This window comes from Pseudorca crassidens, chromosome 6 (genome assembly GCF_039906515.1).
Source record: "Pseudorca crassidens isolate mPseCra1 chromosome 6, mPseCra1.hap1, whole genome shotgun sequence".
Classification (NCBI taxonomy): domain Eukaryota; kingdom Metazoa; phylum Chordata; class Mammalia; order Artiodactyla; family Delphinidae; genus Pseudorca; species Pseudorca crassidens.
The window spans coordinates 69473376-69493470 of record NC_090301.1 but is presented as its reverse complement, the minus strand read 5'-3'; the positions used below and the strand labels follow the sequence as shown (position 1 = coordinate 69493470).

Below are 20095 nucleotides of genomic sequence, written 5' to 3'. Positions count from 1 at the left end.
TGGACTTGAGAGGAATTAGAGGAGTTGTGAAAAGTGATACTTCTCTGATTACTATACACAGGAGACATTAAAATATAATCACTATCACCAGATTTCCCTTCTCAATAAGAGAAACATCCCAGGGACATCAAGTGCATCTGATAAATGCATTGCCATTGAGCTGGAGCCCTTGAACCTGGGGCTGTGTGCTCTAAGCATTTACTCAAAGATCAGAGTGTCAGATGACCAAACTTTTGTTGGGGATGTAATCGCTATATTTTCAAAGGTCTACTCTGAAAGGCCAACCAACTGGTACCATGCATATTTTCCGGAATAGCAAACATTTGGAAAAAAGGAAACAACGAGGGGTTGTCCGTGTCGTGACTCCGCCCTCCTTCTCCTCTTTTCCCTCCACTCCATCTGCTCTGGCCTCCCCGCTCTTCCTCAGACACACTGGGCCCACTTCTGCCTCAGAGACTTTGAATTTGCTACACCCTCTGCCTGGAATATTCTTCCCCTCCGATGTGCCCAAAGCTTGTTCCCTACCTCCTTTAGGTCTTTATTTAAATGTCACCTTCCTTTCCTGGACTAACATTTACAACCCCATGGTCAAGAAATTCTCTTTGTATCGCCCTTCCTGGCTTGACATTTTTTTTCCTCAGCAGTGATGCCATCTAACGTACTCTAGTTTTTACCTGTTTTTCATCTGCCTCTGTTGACTGTCTGTGAGCTCCAGGAGGATTGTGTTTTGTTACGTTTTGTTTGCTAGTTATCTCAGCACGGCCTAGATGGTGCCTGGCTGTAGAAGGCATAAATATTTGTCAAATGAAAAGATAAAAGCCAGACAACATAAACAGGAGAGCACAAACACGGGAACACAGCTCTAGATGTGAGCGTCGTGAACTCCAAGAGACTGGTAAGTAGGAAAGCAGTGCACTGGGCCAGCTGGGTCTAAATAGAGTGAGGACAGGAGCCTCAGGCTCCAGACTTCCACTCGCTGTCACCAGGCATGCTCACTTCTCTACGCCTGTGACCGTAATTTACCTGTTGTCTATCAGCTCAAACACACACATCTATCCTTTGCTCAGTAGTGCTGGGAAGGGGGTCTACAGCTGTGTTTCCCAGACCCCTTCCTCTGTAGGCTTCCTGTTAGGTCCTGCCGATAGGGAAACACAGAGGAGTGTAGTCAGTAGGACAGGAGGAGGGACTCCCTTTATCTTGCTGGTCCTGTCAGCAGGTGCCCCGAGGGAGCACCTGTCCCAGCCTCCTGCTTTTCTTTTTATACCTGAACCTGTTGCATCCTGCCTCTCAGTTGCATGCCTCACACACCTTGGAGCTTAGAGCCCAGAACTTCTATGTCCCTCTTCTCCTTTTTCCCAAGCCCTAGAGATAGCTTATTCCTACAGCTCCTGTCTCTCACTTACCTCATAATTTTTTCTTTTGCTCTTTAATTTGTGTAACCAATTTTTATATCAAATTTCTCTGCTGAAACATCTAGTGTGATTTCAGTGTTCATCACGTCTCTGTGAGGATTTACACAACTTACCTGTAAAATAAGAAGGTCTCTTTCGGCCGTAAGATAACAATATCTAGACCTGGGGTTGGCAAACTTTTTCTTATAGGGCCAGATGGTAAATATTTTAGCTTTGCAACTCCTAAAGTCGGCCATTGTAGCCTGAAAACAGCCACAGACAACATCTAAATGAATAGAAAAGGCTGTATTCCGAATAAAACTTAATTTACAAAATTAAGCAGCCAGCCCTGACTGTAGCTTGACAACCCCATCTAGACATTCCTCAGAATGGTCAGCAACACGAAAACAAAAAGCTCCCAAGACCAGTGTGAAAGACAGATGCTGAGACTGAAATTCTAACTGCCTTGAAACAATATGAATATCAACATAAGATTCCAATATATACGGCAGAGAAGTGAAAGTGGGCAGAATATTCATGTCTCAAACTTCAGGTCAAGATGAAGATGTCTACGGCCACTGGTGAAGAAATGCAAGGCCAAAGGGACTGCCTGAACTAAATCCAGTTCACCCTGCCCTCACCCCAGTGAAGAGCCAGGAGGTTCAGCGCATATAGGAAGCCAGCACTAAACAGGGCATCAGGATGGCTTTATTCTTTTTTGAAATGGAAATTGCCCTATTTTTTTTTTTTTTTCCGGTACACGGGCCTCTCACTGTTGTGGCCTCTCCCGTTGCGGAGCACAGGCTCCGGACGCGCAGGCTCAGCGGCCATGGCTCACGGGCCCAGCCGCTCCGCGGCATGTGGGATCCTCCCGGACCGGGGCACGAACCCGTGTCCCCTGCATCGGCAGGCGGACTCTCAACCACTGCGCCACCAGGGAAGCCCTGCTCTATTTTTTTATTCTGATTATAGTTACTCCCTCACCCCCTGTTAGGACTCTTCTGGGAATAATCAGGACTGGATAACAGTGGCCATAATTACTATTGACAAGGCTTTTACACCCCACTATGTCCACTGACATTAAGCCAGTGTAATCCAAGGGGATGAGAAACAGCTGAAAGGTGGAAACGTCTTAACTGTATAAATAAATGACCCACAGGCCCGTGAAACAAGCAACTATTTTAGCAAAGGGCTAGTTTTTAGCAGTAGTAGTTGTAGTGAGACATCACTGGGAGGTCACAGTGCAAGCTAGAAATGATTAGTTTGGAGAGAAAACTGATTAGAGAACATCAGCATTTGGGGAAGCTGAAAGCTCTAATACCAAGTCACTGAAGAACTTTCCAGAAAGATTTACAGGCATTATCAACAAGGCTACTCTCTGTGACAACTGTTTGTCTGCCAGGAGGTGAGGAAAATGATCACTGGAAAACAAAACTGCCATAGAAATTGCCCTTTCCAGCATTCACCCAGCAGAACTTTCAGGAGTGTGAAACAAGTATTATTATAATGCCTGTCTCTGGGACTGTTAACAAAATGTTTTTTAATTAAAAATATATAAAAAGTAGTCATGACAGATACTTATAGAGACCTTCCAATGTGCTGGGCTATTCTAGGCATTGTACACTTATTAACTTATTTTCATCCCAATTTTACAGGTAAGGAAACTGAGATGCAGATAGTAACCAGACTCAAGTCTCATGACTAGTAAGCCCTAGGCCATAGGGTTCTGAAGCCTGCGGTTATAACCACTGCTCTGAACAACCTAAGTATGCAGCAGAGTGAGGTACATGGTAAATGCTTGTTGGCAGTTTTTGTGAGTTAGCATAGATGGATTAGACTTTCTGGAAGTGTCTGGATTCAATCTTGGCAAATAATCTAAACAGGCAGCTTGGTAGTATCATTTGGACCTGGGACAGTTGGTAGGTTACATTAGAACATAATTTGTTCTAGTGTTCCGAAATCAGAGGGGCATCAATTCTTTCTGAAAACCCTAGAATTTTCTCTCTGGAGTGTTATTAAGGATGGCAACTCTGTGACACTTTCTGAGAAAGAAGGTTGTACTCCCCTCCTCCTCTCTTCCATGGTACAACTGGTAACTCTCATCATCTTTTCCCTACACTCATAAAAAGTAGCCATGCAAGCTTTATAATAGGTTTCTTTTCTCCCCCCACACCTTTTTTTTTTCATGTTTCCTAGATCTTAAACATAAAATCTTGAATAACTCAGGCCCTGCAGTACACATTTTCAAAAGAGTGGGAACTTGTCCGATGAAAAGATTCAGCGATTCCTCCTTTAGAGCCACCACAGGGGCTTGTTTGTTACTCTGCTTTCCACTCCTGTCTGTCCCTTCCTCCACTCTCTAACCCTTCCCTCAGCACTTGGTGGCAGAAGCGGACCTGCCCCGGGCCTCAGATCCTGGCCCTCTTGATTTCTTAGGGGCTCTGTTTCATCTCTTCTCCCTCCATCTCCATCTCTTCTCAGTATCTTCATTTCGTCCATAAGCATGCACAGCGTGTACCCATATCAAATAAATACTTACTGACCCTGTGGGCTCCGGCAGCCATCTTCCCATTTCTCTTCTTGTATTTATCAGCCTACTTCTCAAATAAACAATCCGCATCTGTGGCCTTCAGTTTTTCATGGTCCCTCCTCATGCCTCTGGAACTACCCCTCACTCCGTACACTACACTTTGCTACAACAACATCTTCTTCAATGCTTATTTTCTATACCATATAGTTTGCCAATTAATCAAGTAATCTTCTATCATTAGGTAAATATTTAATCTGAACAGTCATGTCTCCACTGGTCTGTAAGTAAGCTGAAAGGATGAATTTATTTTATCAAACAGCTGCTGGCACTATACTCTACAAATAGGTATGCGTGATCTAGTAGTGGATGACTTGACCCCATAGTTAGGAATATAAGAATTTTAATCAGAATTAAAGTAACATTAAAAAATGTTCATCAAAAATATGTTTTTACATGAGCTCTAAGATAATTTCTTTAATTCACCAAATGTTTGTCAAGCTGTACTGGGTTGAATAGTTTCCCCACCCCCCAAAATTCATGTCCACTGGGAACCTCAGAAAGTGACCTTATTTGGAAATAGGGGTTTTGTAGATGTAATTAGTTAAGATGAGGTCGTACGGGATTAGGGAGTGTCCTTATAAGAAGGTCATGCAAAGATATGCTTTTGCTGACTTGGAAAATGAAGAGGACCATGTGGAGACAGAAGGGGAAGAAGGCTATGTGACAATGAAAGGAGAAATTGGAGTCATAAAGCTACAAGTCAAGGTGGTTGCCAGTAACCACCAGAAGCTGGAGGAAGCAAAGAAGCATTCTTCCCTGGAGCCTTCAGAGGGAGCGTGGCCCTGACGACACCTTGATTTTGGACTTCTGGGCTTCATAACTGTGGAAGAATAAATTTTTGTTGTTTTAAGCCACTCAGTGTATGGTATTTGTTACGACAGCTCTAGGAAAGCACCCACTCTGTTCTTCAATGTTCTGAGCACTAGAGGTATGAGTGAACAAAACAAAAAATTCTTGCCCTCATGAAGCTTACATTCTAATGGGGGGGAGACATAGGAGCAAACAGTAAATAAATAATGCCTTTGTTAGGATGTTAAGTGTCACGGTTAAGTGCTAGAGAAACTCTGCTTTTTAAGGGCTCATGTGATTAGATCAGGCTCACCCAGGTCATCTTCCTTTCTTAAAGCTGATTATGCCATCATATAATGTCACCTAACCACCAGGATAAAATCCATTATATCCACAATCTCAGAGATTAGGTAGAGATTAGCACACGGGGCAGGGAGGAAATCTGGGGAATCAGTTTAGAATTCTGTCTATCACAGTTATCTTGCCAGCTGTATTGAGAATACACTGCAGGGAGTAAGAAGAGAAATAGGGAGATTTTTGCAGTAATGCAGGTGAAAGGTGATGGCGTCTTGGACTAGGGTGGTAGTAGTGGAGGTGCTGAGATACGGCCAAATTGATAGGATTTGCTGACCGATTGGATGTTGAGTGTGAACAAGGGAGAGGAGTTGAGAACTGCATGCATTTTGGCCTCAGTAACTGAAAAACAAATGAATTGCTATTTGCTGAGACCAGATGTATTAAGGGAGGAATAAGTTTGAGGGGATTAAAAAGTTTTGGGAGATGTTACTTTGAGATGCTAATAGCATCAAAATGGAGATGTCCACTTAATAGTTGCACGTATGCATATAGAGTTCAGGAAAGAGGTCTGGTCTGGAGATATAAATTTGGGTGTTGTTGTCAGGTTATAGATGGTGTTTAAGGCCATGGGAGTAGATGAGATCACCTGGGGGAAAGAAGGAAGAGGTTCTAGGATGAAGCCTTGGAGTCCAAGGTCAGAAGTCAGACATGACACGGGAAGGGGGAAGGGTAAGCTGGGACGAAGTAAGAGAGTGGCATGGACATATATACACTACCAAATGTAAAATAGATAGCTAGTGGGAAGCAACTGCATAGCACAGGGAGATCAGGTCAGTGCTTTGTGACCCCCTAGAGGGGTGGGAGGGAGATGCAAGAGGGAGGAGATATGGGGATATATGTATATGTATAGCTGATTCACTTTGTTATAAAGCAGAAACTAACACACCATTGTAAAGCAACTATACTCCAATAAAGATGTTAAAAATAGAAGTCAGACAGGAGGAGGAGCCCCTACAGAGAATGGGAGGGAGCATGTGGAGGTGCAGAAGGAAAAATCTAGGAGAGAGTGGAAACACAGAGGAGGGGAGAAGAAGCATGATCAACTGACAGGGAATGGGAGACTCAGAGGGAGAACTGAGCCCTGGACTCAGCAACACAGAGGTTAGGGACTTTGACGCGAGCAGAGCCAAACATTTTAGTGACGGGTGAGGATAAACCTCATGCCAGTGAGTTTAAGAGGGAGCGGGAGAGGAACAGCAGACAAAGAAAATAGAAAACTCTTCCAGGAGTTTTTTGGTAAAGGGAGCAGGGCAAGGGACTGGGAGGTGGGCAGGGATGTGGGGTACAGAGAGGATCTTCCTCTCTCCCTCCTTCCCTCCCTCCCTCCTTCCCTCCCTCCCTTTCTTTCAGGATGTGAGAGATTTACAGCTTATTTATATAGAGAGGGGGAAATGACAGTGCAGTGGGCAGAGGAAATAGCTGCAGCCACATCTCTTAGTAAGTGAAAGAGGATGAGGTCAGTGTACAAAGAAGGGTTTGGCCTTGGGCAGGTGCTGAGAGGGGGCTGGTGGGAATTGAGGACCTTCTCTCCTAATAGCCTTAGTTTTCTCCTTAAAATAGAAAGCAAGGTTGGCTGTAAGCTGAGAATGACCGTGGGGAGGTGCTGGAGGTCTGGGGAGAGGAGACACATGAGTACGCGAGGGAGCAGCGGGGGAGCACGGGGTAGGGTTCGGGGCGTGGGGATCACCAGCTAGTACGAAGGGGCTGCTTGATTTTTGTGGAGTTCAGGATTTTCTTTTCAGTCCAGTCAAACCATTTTAATCTTAATGAAATGATTACCATGTAGATTATTTCAAATGCTACTTTCCTGGGTCAATTTTTACAGGTCTAACTTTTACCATGTATTTTTAAACTTCTTTACGTTGACTGTTTTGTTTTATGTTAACTGTTTCTGCCACATTTTCCCATTATGAATTGGATAAAATACAACAGTTTATATGAGAAAATTGAGAGTAGTTTCCCTCAGATGTTTCTGACCCCCTCCGTTTTCTCAGATTTGTATCTTAAATGTTGCAAACTCAATTCTTCCCTATTCTCAATCATTTTGGATAACAACAGAAAGCAAGTGCTGGGCTCAAAATGCCTTCAGGACCAAAAAGGCAGCGTCAAAACACCCTGCTTTACAATAAACTCGTTTGGGTAGGAAGGAAAGTGAGAAGAGAGAGAGAGAGTTATATGATTGGATTCTTTGGAGATCAGAGCTGGCTTGACATCTATTTTCTTTTGTTAGTAAATTAAATTTTTCCAATGTAATGAAAAATGAGCAATCATAAACTATCTGATACACTTGCATAGACCTCCCATCTCTTCCTTTTAGAATCTCCAGTTCAACTTAGGTAATTCCCTTTCCCCTTCCAAGGGCTGAGGAAGGAGCTCCCTCCTGGTCCCAGAAAGGTGAGTCTTGGTTAATCTAGTCCAAGCTTGGTAATCCTTTCCCCTTGCCAGAGATGGGTTTAGAATAGACAAATGACCCAGATCTGGCCAAGGAGACACGAGGGAAAGTCTGCCTTGGGCCAGGGAACTTGTGGAAGTAGTTTTCCTCCCTGATAGAACAGACTATGAATGAGGAACAGCATCCTCCCTGCCTTGTGAAATGGCTGTGTGACAAATGAGGCATTGCAGCAGCAGTCATGCTCGACCTGAGAGGACAAGCTTGAGAACGAAAGTAACAGTGTGAGACCAGCAGAGCTGAAAGACGCAGACTCTGGGCGCTGGAGGAAGCTGTGGGACCACTGCGTTAACAAACTCTAGAACTGCCCTACCTCTGCACTTCCAATTACGGATGTTAACAATAAGAGTCTATAGTTTAAACAACTTTGGGCCAGGTATTCTGTTACGTGCAGCCAAAAGTATTCTCTCTGACGTAAACTGCATACAGAATCGGGGGTCGGGGCTGTAAACTGTTGAGGGCTAAACATGTAGGTGAACTGCATGCCTGGGAGCCAGTCTGATGGCTCCGAGATCGGAAAGGTTGTATTCAGGCCCATTAATTATTAACCCTTTAAGCTTGGTTGGTTTCCATATATGAACTTCCCTGGGCAGCATTTATCATGTTCTCTTTAGAGCTTCCACAGCACTTTGATCATTTACTAGAAGGACACTTAGCTCTTTTTATTATAGTTCATGTTTATGTTTCCTTTAAGATTAAGAATTATTTGAGGGCAAGGGCCATGTGTATTATTTTTATATTTCCAGGGACCAACAAAGTGCCTAACGTAGAAAATGTTCAATAAATATTTGCTGAATTAGAGAATTACCTTCTGCTGACATGCTGGGTGCATGATGTAGAACGCCCTCCCCGAGACCTGCCTTGGAAAGAGGAAGTGTATCCAGTAGGGTGAGGGAACTGGAGGGACCACTGCAGATTAGCTCTTCTGGGAAGGATAGAGCCATGAGGGCAAGAAAAAGGTCTCCACCTGGGCTAGCCAGCCAACTGTTCAAGGAGTCATCCTTATCTCTGCTCCTTCCCTTGCTAACACCCTGTCCAAGCTGGCATCATCTCTCACCTGGATAATCCACTTCCCACCCTCCACCATTATCTATACCAGAGTCAGAGGCATTTTAAAAGAGAAACAAGATCATGCCACACTCATGCTTGAAACAGAGAAACTCCTTCTTGTGTCCCTCCATCCTCTTGACCACACTTTATTTTTGTCCTAGCCTGTATCACTGTCTGAAAGTACTCAGACAGTACTCAGCTTGCCTACTATCTGCCCGCCCCAGGACTGTAAAGGCCCATGGGAGCAGGCTCTTTGCCTCTACTGTTTAGAGCCTCATCCCTTGTACCTGCAACAACAGCTGCCATGCAGTAAGCATTCAGTACACACAGGAAAGTTCACAAATATCGCCTCTGGCCTTAGCCCTTCAAAGGCTTTAAATCTCATACAACAAGAGTTTCCTGCCTGGAATAAAAGAATAAAGGAAAATAATAGGGAAATGGGAGCCATCCATGATATTCATGGACCTGAGCAGGTCTGGCTTTAAAACAACTGAGGAAAATAAGAAGATGGGGTCCCAGCCCCACAGAGACGGTGTTAAGGATGCAGGGGCCACCCAGCCAGTTTGGCGGGACCCACAGTTAAGTCAGGGAAGGGGTGGGTGGTGTTACCCACTTAATATTCACCCCCCTTGCCCTTCTTTCTCTGTTGCACATCCTAAGCCACCTTGGCCCTCAGGTTGCTGGGAACAAAGTCCCTGCTGGCTTTGGCTCTGCCTTAAATTACCTTGGCTTCCTGGGCCTTAGATGCTGAAACACGTGACCTAAGCTCATGGGTCTACTTGCTTCCCCAGTGGACCAAATAATGAAGAAATGTGCTCATTAATGTGGACAGTTAACGAAAGCAAATGGTTTATCATTAAGTTTGAAGAAATCTCCTAGGAAGTTATAATTTTGAAGTACCATACAAAACTGCAAAACTAAAACAGCTAACACAGAAGTGCTAATTTTGTGGTTTCAGTTTGCTCTCTGAGAGACACGCCCTTTTGGGGAAGTCATAATGGACCTGTGAAGACTAAAGGTGAAAATATTTACAAGATAATTGATTTACAATAATGCAAGGGTTAGCATCAAGCCATAAAGCAGTGATTAATCTTTTTTTTAATAGGTTCCTTTTTTTTTTTAATAAGATGTTGGGGGTAGGAGTTTATTAATTAATTAATTTATTTTTGCTGTGTTGGGTCTTCGTTTCTGCGAGAGGGCTTTCTCTAGTTGTGGCAAGCGGGGGCCACTCTTCATCGCGGTGCGCGGGCCTCTCACTATCGCGGCCTCTCTTGTTGAGGAGCACAGGCTCCAGACACGCAGGCTCAGTAGTTGTGGCTCACAGGCCTAGTGGCTCCGCGGCATGTGGGATCCTTCCAGACCAGGGCTCAAACCCGTGTTCCCTGCATTAGCAGGCAGATTCTCAACCACTGCGCCACCAGGGAAGCCTGATTAATCTTTAAGTTACAAAAGTTTCCACCAAAACATTTCTCTAAAACAGTTATTCATGGAAACCAGCAGACTCAGGGAAGGCTAGAAGTTACAAGATTTGAATTCCCAAGTTCTAGTACTTCCTCACAAAGCACTAAACTTTTATACCTCAGTTTCTTAAGGGTAACAAGTCAGGAAATTAATACCTCCTCTGACGTGGATTGTTTTGTGAGGATCAGATGAAATAACACAGTATACACTGGAAACAAAACAAGTGTAATCCAGTGCAAGTACTCAATCTGCATCTGCTACTGCCACTGAAAACACTTAATAAGACCAGTCAAAAGAGTGGGATGTCAGTCCTGGGCTGGAAGTTGTTGCTCCTCTACAGCTCTGTGTAGGAATAGAGGCAGCAGCAGGCACTTTTTCCCAGAACACTGGCACCCAGGGATTAGCAGTCATGAAATTAAATATAGGCATATAAATAGGAAGTTGTAACATTTATGCTAATATGGCCACATTAACTTTATACCTGATCACAAAGTACCAGCTCTAGAGGCACGGTGCCTTAGCGTGAAACGCCAACTCTGTGAAACTTTGAGCAAGTTCCTTAACTTTGGTAGCCAGCCTCCAAGATGGCCCCAATGATCTCCACCCCAATATTCATGCCCTTGTGTAACGCCCTCTCACTTTGTATCAGGGTTGCTTTGTGTGACCAATAGAATACGGCAGAAGTGATAGCACATCACCTCTGAGGCTAGGTCAAAAAAGCTCTGAGGCTCCCTACTCAGTTGCTGTCTTACATCCTTCATTCTAAGGGAAGACAGCTGCCCTGGCACTCTTTGGAAAAACCCATCCTTTACAGGGGACTGAGGCCTCTGGCTAACAGCCACATGAGAGAGCTTGGAAGGAGATCCCCCAGCCCTAGTCAAGCCTTCAGATGATATCTTGACTGAAGCAGCATGAGGGACCTTCAGCCAGAAACAGCCAGCTAAGCCTCTGACAGATTCCTGACCCATAGAGACTGTGAGATAACACATATTTGTTGTTTTAAGTCTGAGAACAATTCATTATGCAGTAATAAATAACTAAAGCACCCTCTCAAGGTTTCTGTAAATCTTCTGTAAAAGTGGAGACAATAACCTCTCTCAAAGGGTTGCTATAAGGATCAAAGGAGAAGTGTATTGAAAGCCCTCAGCCCAATACCTGGCACAGAGTGAATCCGTGTTGGTTATTATTACATCTTTGTGCCTTCTCTTCCTCAAGGAAGGGGGTCCTGCAGGTACTTACAGTTACATTCCTTAGGCTCAGCACTTTGTTAAGTCTTAAAATTTCAAGTACACTGATCCAGCTCTAGCCAGTCTCTTGATGTCATTTTTCTCTAAGCATCAGTTGGGCAAAGAGTCTTCCCTTTTTCTCTCTGATCGCTTTTAAGATGAGAGGCAAGATGCCTAAGATAGAGAAATTTAAGGATATGCTATAGCTGGGGCACCAAAAGCCAAAATAGCTGGCCTGAAAAAGACCAACCCACTGACCTCAGGAGCACTCGGCAAAGCTTGATAACTGAGCGAGCTGGAGTCAACTCGAGCTTTTACAGGGCTCTCTGTTTAGAACCTGGCCTCTGAAATATACAAAGCTTTCATTCAGGCTCATTTCTGTGCTTTTAAACCTGGAATAGATCCTGGACTTCCTCAGGCAAACTTCATAGATGTTATCTTTTCTTTCTCTGATTATTCCTGTCTCCTTCACATTTGGGTTTTCTTTTATTACTGGTGGATGGCTAAGCAGTCAAATTTCCTATGTGCTGAAAGAAGGTATTGAGGAAATTTACTGCTACAGCAGTGGAAAGAACACAAGAAGAACAGATATGTCTCTGTCCCATAACAAAACCCAATAAGAAAACTCTCTTGACAAATGACAAAACTCAATAATGAAACTATTTGACAGTTATTTTAAAAACTCAGCCTAGGGCTTCCCTGGTGGCGCAGTGGTTGAGAGTCTGCCTGCCGATACAGGGGACACGGGTTCGTGCCCCGGCCTGGGAAGATCCCACATGCCGCGGAGCGGCTGGGCCCGTGAGCCATGGCCGCTGAGCCTGCGCGTCCGGAGCCTGTGCTCTGCAACGGGAGAGGCCACAGCGGTGAGAGGCCCGCGAACCACAAAAAACAAACAAACAAACAAAAAACTCAGCCTATAATATGATGTAAAGAGGGAATTAAAGGGATCACAAATGCTGACTGAGAAGGTTTTATTGCCTCTAGGCCAAGAAGATTTCTACAATTCCAATGTGAGTAAATTATTTTTATACATTTTATTGCTGATTCTCTGAGAAACTGAATGTCCAAATACGCAATATCCTTCTCTACTAGGATACTTGAGGGATTTAAAACAAAATACGATCCTTTATCATATATACAGAAGGAGATGAACTTTTAATTTTGCTTTGTGAAATGCATAATTCCTGACCTCGAGGAGTTTTTATTCTAAAACAATTCATTAACAGTATTACGCTTACACCTCCATCTCTCTCTGTCTCGGTCTCTCTCTCTCTACTCTGGGTGTGTCCAGAGTCCTGCTAAAGTCAGCTTTTCATACGGAAACACTTAACCTTTAAACCAACCTCTCAGGGGATGAGCCTGGGTTTGCTCATTTCTTCCTCTTTTTTTCTTAGCTCTTTATTTCTTTGCTTTCCACACAATCTAAGACTTTGTTTTGTTGTTCTATCAAAATCTTTCTTCCTTTCCTCCTTCTTTCTTTCTCTTCTTCCCCCCCCCTTTCCTTTCCTTTCCATTTATATTTCCTCTCTCCCACTTCCCTTCCTCTCTTCCTTTCTGGTTTTGTTTGACTTGAAAACCTAGGTCGACAATATGAAGGACACTTCTTGGGTGATGACTCTGGATCCTTTGTAAAAAGACTGTCCCTCATGGTGGCACAGCCCAGGAATGGTATTGCTGATTTAGCAAAAATACTGCATTCCTGAGCTTTTATCTTTGTTCCTTATGATAAGGCTGGAGTTGAAGCAAGATAATTTCCCTTTTCTCCTCAAATATACATACATTCCTATTAAGAAATGCGAGAAGAGAAATAACTTATTGTGTAAGTGTAAATAAAACACACAGTGATACCACATCTCCACCCAGTATTCCAAGAGTGGTTCTTAGCCACCCTACCCCCTTACTCCCTATGTTTCCAATTACGGAAGTCTAATCATTCACATTTCTGAGTAGCTCTATAGCTTCCAAATGCTGCTCTGTGCCATCAGTCTCCTGGGATACTTCCCTTCCTTCCTCTCCAGCCTTGCCCCATGTCAGCCCACCTTCCCACTGTCATGCCCCACAGTTCAGGCATGCTAGAGTTATCCATCATCCTGCTGCTCACACTTCTCTCTTGCTAGGAGTCCTCTTATGTTCCCAGATAGAGGATGTGATCTTGTGTCTCTATGATGACTCACAATTCATTCACGTTTTCTGGAAAAACTTATCTCCAGGAACTGATACTAACTTTTCAGGCCTCCCCACACACAAAAAAAATCTCTTGTGAGAAGTCTTCCCACACTTTCCCAGAAGTGATCCTTTTAACCCCTGAGAAAGTTTGCTTAAGCCTCCCTAAATTTTCTCACTGAATCATAATAATAGTTAGACCTAGACATGTGAACCTCTCTGGAAGTCCCTGTCAAGAGAATGTCCTTGGAATCTTTGTTCAAATTTCATTTGGAGAAGAGGCTAAGTATGGTTTAAGGGAAATGGTAAGATAACCCCTCCCAAGTCTGTATGCCCCACCCAGCCAAACTAAATCCCTGTCGTTAACTTAACCAAACCCCATGGAAGGCAGATAGATGACCCAGGCCCCTAACCAATTACATTGCCATCTTCAGTGGCTTATTTATCCAAGTTTAGTGTTCCTTTCAACTTTCCGAAGGGAAGTTCTGATAATTACACTTTTACCCTTTCTTCCAAGGATGCCTCAGCAATATATTAGAGATGAATGGATTATCCAGGTTACTTTGATTTGTTTGTGTATCTGTTTCCCACTAGATTATAAACTTCCTGAGGTCGGGGCTCTCTTTATTTATAAAATTTAATCTTTGGATTTGCAGCAACTAGCACAGTTCCTGGAACATAATGTAGGTCATGTGAATATTTACTGATTGTATGGGTGACCCGTCCTTTTTCCACAGGAAGGCTTTGTGTGTGTGGTTGTTTAAATATACAAAGTACCACTTTATGAAAGCAGTTATATTTTAACAATTCACAACAAAGAGTCAAAAGAGTGGACAGATGCCTGCCATTTAATAGTCTAAACTGGCGGTAACCATGGCTGTCTTAAGTAACTGAAAATCATTATCAATAGGTCAACACACTCAGTTATTTAACCTCTGGCACCTTTGCCCTGGCCCTGAAATTGCCGGCCAAACATGATTTTTGATGGTTCTACAAACTAATTCTGAATGGTCACCTGAAATCTAGATAAGGCCCCTCAGTATATAAGCACTGTCTACACACTTCCTGGTTGACTAGACCATCAGAGAACACACCTCAGTTGGTTGACTAGAATGTGAATACTTACATGAAAGTTACTATTTAAAAGGAAAGTAGGGCCAGTGGAGACCCAAACTAGTTATTCTCACTTGTTTGCATCCAATGGTGTGTATTTCATTATATGAATGTTTTATATTAAGAGCTAGGACTAAACCGGAGCAGTGAGGCAAGCTAAAAGGAACCAAGGTGGATTTAAATGAAAGAATCCACCAAACATCATTGATCCCACCTCCTCTGAATATTACCATGGATACCAGCTTTATGATTTAACTCTGAAATACTTACTTCTATAAGTGGTCAAATAGTTATTTTCTGGCATCCCAACACTCCAACTGATGGATTTCCATCATCCCTGAAGGAAAACCCCCTGGGCTCCCCAAGCACTATCTTTTCTCAAAACTATTTGGGGACTTGCTTTCTTATTTTTTTCCCTCCCCTTATGACATCCTTACTGCTGTTTGGGATTTTTGAACACTGCCTTTTTTCCTTTGAAAATCACAACCACGAAAGTTGTTTTTGTTTTTGTTTTTTAATTTACATTCAAAAGGTACTAAATTCAAATTTAACATAAAGAAATCTTAAAACTTCTCTTTATTTTCAGGAAGTATGTATTTGCCATACACAAGACGTGGCAGGTGCAAGGCTCTCGTAGCCTAAACACTGGAGACCAACGAAGCGAATCTAGCGGCGACCACGCCAGCAAAGCCTCAGCGACGACCTGGCACACCGATCCCACCCAGTCCCCAGCAAAATCCCTAGGTCTCCTTGGTGTGGTAAAATAGAACCTGATCCCGGTCTCCAACTGTCTTATCTTTTTCAAATGTTTTAAACTTACTGCCTTTGTTCAGCAGAACCACAGGCACGGTGATGACGGTGACGAGCGCAGCGATCCCCAGCAGTCCCAGGAGCACCTTCCACGGTGTCTGCAAGCCGGGCAGATCACGTCCAGTTAGAGCCAGCCGCTTGGCCCCGGTCTGGGTAAGAGGGTAGGGGCCTGGGCTGCACCCGAGGCAGCGGGGTTTGCCGACGGGCGCGCACTGGGAGAGAGGCACCGCGGGATGGGAGGGTTTGGAGCGCGCGAGTCGGAGCTTGCAAGAGCTGTCTCCCTTGAACTTTTGGCCTCTGGACACTTTAATTGTTTGCTTCTCTAGGCCTACAACTCAGAAGCCAAGTGAGGGTTCAGGCGTGCGATTTGCGGGTGGCCCTCCAGGTTCTCCAAGGCTCGGTGCCTGGGTTCTAGCAGAAAGCCCGCGGGCCCGAGAGCTAGGCGAGAGCCCTGGGGCGTCCCTTCACCTGTCAGAGCGTGGCCCTGAAGCTTCCGCCTAATGAGAGCCCCTGGTTTCGACCCGGAAGCTTTGGGGGCAATCTGGGGAGAGTTTGGTGAAAAGGCACCTACAACTCGCCCCTGGGGCTGTTGGGACGGGTGGGTGGGGGGAGGCCAGCTACTCACTCACCTTCATGGTCGGCGTCTCCTCAGAGCTAAGCTTTCGGAGCGGGAGCGCAGGCAGAAGTCAGGCGAGCCTCCCGGACGCGCGTGCGGCTCCGCAGCTCCGGGCGCGCAGTCACTCGGCGCTCCCAAGTTTGAACCCCGAGTTAAACATTAGTGAGCGCCGGTCCGGCTGGGTATAAAGGGCCGCGGGCAGGCTGCGAGCGAAGGCGCGCCGGGCCCCGGCAGTGGCGTCCCGGCCGGGGGACGCCCGAGAGGCACCTCCCTACGGGCGCGCCGGGCACGGGATGTCTGCTGGGCGCGCAGGAGGGGTGTGACCGCCCGAGCAGCGTCTAGCCAGCGCCTGGCATCCGATGCCGAGCCCTGAGGCTGCAGACCTGCTGCCGCCCGGCGGGAGACCATGGTCGGCCTTAACTGAAAGGGACCTCTGCTCTCAGTTCCCGCAACCTCGCGTGAGCAGGCAAGGGGACCTAGCCCAGAGAGGGCACGGGGTTCTGCAAACACACAGCTCACCGCTGGCAGCTGAAGCTAAAACCCAGGCCTCAGTCCTTTGCCAGTGAATGATATGCTGGGGAGTTCTGGGGTGTTTAAAGCTTCTGGAAGGCCAAGAGAGAGAAAAAGTGATTGATCACTTGTGGGTGGCACTTAGAGGCTGTGTCTGGATTCATTCTCCGCAGGGGATTTCTGGCTTGTCTTGCAGGCTTACCTTCCCATCAAGATGCCAAAAATAATAACACTAACACTTATGTGGAACTTAACTTTTTCCCAGGAGCTGCTCTAAGCATTTATGTGTTTATTTTACAGGGAGGAAGCCTAGGCACAGGAGGTTAAGTCACTTGGCCAAGTCCAGGCAGCTAGGAAGTCGTGGAGCCTGAATTCAGAGTCCATGTTCTTAACCACTACTCCACAGGGCCTTTCATCTTTCAGTCCTGCAAAGAGGATTTTTGGGAAAAGGGAAAAGGTCAGGTGTGGCTTCTTCCTCCCTTCCTCCAGGATGCCCTGTAGGTTCCTTCACTCCTTCCTTTTTTTCTTCATTCACTCATCCCCACACCCTCCTATTTATTTCACCCATTCCACAAATATCTGAGTGGATACAAAGTGTCAGAGTCTCATCTAGATGCTGGTGGTAGAGAAGGGGGACCAAGATAGATGATATTTGTGCACTTGGCACTTTCAGTCTGAAAACCACAGGTGAACCTTTGCAGTTAGGTTCTTCCTCTATGCTTACTTCCTCTCTTGTGGATTAAGTACTCCCTAAAAGGCCTCTTCTGCTTGCTCACTCAGCTGCAAAGCCTCTCTGTCCAAAGTTAGAGGTAAAAGGTTAAAAGTGCAAAGTCCTATGGAACATTAACACATGATTATGAATAAATTCCAGTTTCCATCCTTTATATCCAACCCAGACATTGCTTCTGAGCTCAGGGATCTTTTCCCCTCTGGCTACTAGTTGCTTATGACACACACCCTCATTCACACCGAGCTCCAGAGGCTGGAACTGAGCTCTTTCTCCTTTCCATCAGCCTCACCCCTTCTCTGATCATCTCTGTCTTCATTATATGGGGATATATGTATATGTATAGCTGATTCACTTTGTTATAAAGCAGAAACTAGCACACCATTGTAAAGCAATTATACTCCAATAAAGATGTTAAAAAAATAATAGAATAAAAATAAAAACACAGCTCAAAAAAAAAAAAAAAAAGTGACCCCATTCACCAGTTACAAAAACTAAAGGCTTGAGTCATCTCAGTTTCTCTTCTCCACTCTCCTGCTACATTCACGTGACCATCAATTCCTCTCTTCTGCCTTCACAAGTATTTCTCAAATCCATTTCCTCCTCCCTCTTACAGTTGTTGGGGAGGTGAGTCAATAGTGTTATAGTAGCATGTGAGCTGGGAAGAGAGGCTGTCCGACAAGGACAACAGGGAATGGTGCCATTGGGGGCTCAGTGTTGGTCTCTGCTTTCACCAGTTTCTATACTCAGCAAAATGCAGGAGGCAAGTCAGTACAGTTGAGTGCATGCTTGACCTCCATACCTACACCGTTGACACTATACTTTCCGCAAGCCCCCAGGAAGCTGGGAGAAGATGGCTGGCATCCATGGGGGCAGATCATCTTGTTCTCTGGAAAGTATTCCACAAAACACAACTGCCAACTTCAAGAGATTCTTTCCTAAATCCAACCCCCACCGCCCCCGACCTCTTTGTCACTAGTCTTTCAATCTTGTTTTCTTCAAGTCCCTAAGGTACCAGCTGGCCAACACATTAGCCGCCACCTATGAGTCAGTGTAAATCCTATATTAGGCCATCTCTTGTTTCATGAAAAATGGAAAACAGATGTACTACTCCAAGTTCTGTCTGTCAGGATGATTTCTCTTTCTACTAGATTTCGGAGCATGCCTGAGAGGGGCCGTAAGGTAGCAGCCATCACTTTTGACAGGTGCCAGCTTACTTTGCATAAGGCTGCCTCTTCCCTCCTCTGTTGCCTGGCTGTGGCGAACTCTTATGTAGCTATATGTGTGTGTTGAGGGAGAGACACCGAACAATGGGAGAAGCACCATGGAGTCTAAGTTCACTACTCATGGGATTTTTTTTTTTTAACTTTTTATTTTATATTGAAGTGTAGTTGGCTAACAACATGTATCTATTCTTTTTCAAATTCCTTTCCCATTTAGGTTGTCACAGAATATTGAGCAGAGTTCCCTGCGCTATACAGTAGGGCCTTGTTGGTTATCCAATTTTTTTTTTTTTTTTGGTATGCGGGCCTCTCACTGTTGTGGCCTCTCCCGTTGCAGAGCACAGGCTCCGGACGCGCAGGCTCAGCGGCCATGGCTCACGGGCCCAGCCGCTCCGCGGCATGTGGGATCTTCCCAGACCGGGGCACGAACCCGTGTCCCCTGTATCGGCAGGCGGACTCTCAACCACTGCGCCACCAGGGAAGCCCCCATTTATTCTTTTATCTTTCTCTTCCATCCTTCTCTCTCTAGTGCCTAGTAAAATGCCTGGAACACATCAGTAGTCAATAAGTGTTGGTGGAATAAATGCAAAAATTAAATCAAATGAAGAAAAAGTAACATAAGATCTTTTCCTTCTTGCCTGCTGGAACTGGAGGCGAGGGGAAAACGGGATCTTGCTGCGTGTGGAAAGAAAGGAGAGAGGGAGGATGGTAGGGCTGGGGGGTTGGGACGAAGCTGAACAGATCTTACTCTTTGCCCTCAGCTCTGCAGGATAAGTAAAGGAAGTACAAAGGTATTTATTCTTTTGCTCAGCGCCCTCCTTGCTCTCCACCTAATCAGGGAAATCTGCCCACCTGTGTGGAAATGACTTTTTTAGCACGTCCTTTGGAGTCCAGATCAAAAGTCACTTCTTTCAGATTACCTTCAAAAATAGCCCCGTCTCTTTCCATTCCATTTTCTGCTTTCCTTACCAACCAGTGTTTGCAAGATTATTCTTCTTGTGTTATTTACAACAAAATTAATTTCTACCACATGATACAGAGATGATAGACAGATAATTCTATGGATTTAGACGTATGGAAAGAAGAAATTTCAGACCCAAGAAATAGCTACACGAAGTCTGACAAAGCTGGAGATCTTTAGGGAAAATCTATTAGTTTAGTTTCACCAGGAAATAGGGTTGGTCTTGGACATATCCTTCAGTCTTAAATTCAGTATTCAGTATGTACTAGGGAGCCACTTAAAATTTTTTCCAGAGAAAGGAACACAATCAGACTGAACTTTAGATATGAGAAGCAGGCAATAGCATAGGCTGGATAGCTGAGAAATGAAAGAACTAGAAATAGGATGAGAATCATAAACTTTATGTTGCAAAATTAATTGGGCAGGTGCTTCTCTGTGTGGAGCTTGTCATAAAAGAATTTAAATCATGTTGATTTGTATGTGTTTACATACAGATCTCTAAAAACTGTTTTCCAGCTGTAGTTTGGGGTGTTTTCCTTGCCCCAGTGATCAGTAATACCAAGTAAGGGGTTCTTCTTACACTCAATACCCAATAAAGTTCTCTTGCTACCTGTTAGAACAGACATTAGCCAAAGAGAGAGGAGACTTTTGTGCTCTTT

General features: G+C 44.7%; 1 protein-coding gene across 2 annotated transcripts in view; it reads right to left on the bottom strand.

Annotated features, from left to right (window-relative positions):
• DPP4 (dipeptidyl peptidase 4) overlaps positions 1-16352 on the bottom strand; it is a 77288-nt gene extending 60936 nt beyond the window's left edge. Inside the window, exons 1-2 of one of the 2 annotated variants that reach the window (XM_067741731.1) lie at positions 16029-16352; positions 15410-15497 (exon numbers count right to left, since the gene is read on the bottom strand). In XM_067741731.1, the coding sequence (XP_067597832.1) occupies positions 15410-15497; positions 16029-16034 (94 nt within the window). In that variant the 5' untranslated portion in view covers positions 16035-16352. The remainder of the gene's footprint in view (positions 1-15409; positions 15498-16028) is intronic. The other variant, XM_067741730.1, reaches the window with a different exon arrangement.
• Positions 16353-20095: the final 3743 nt, after the last annotated feature.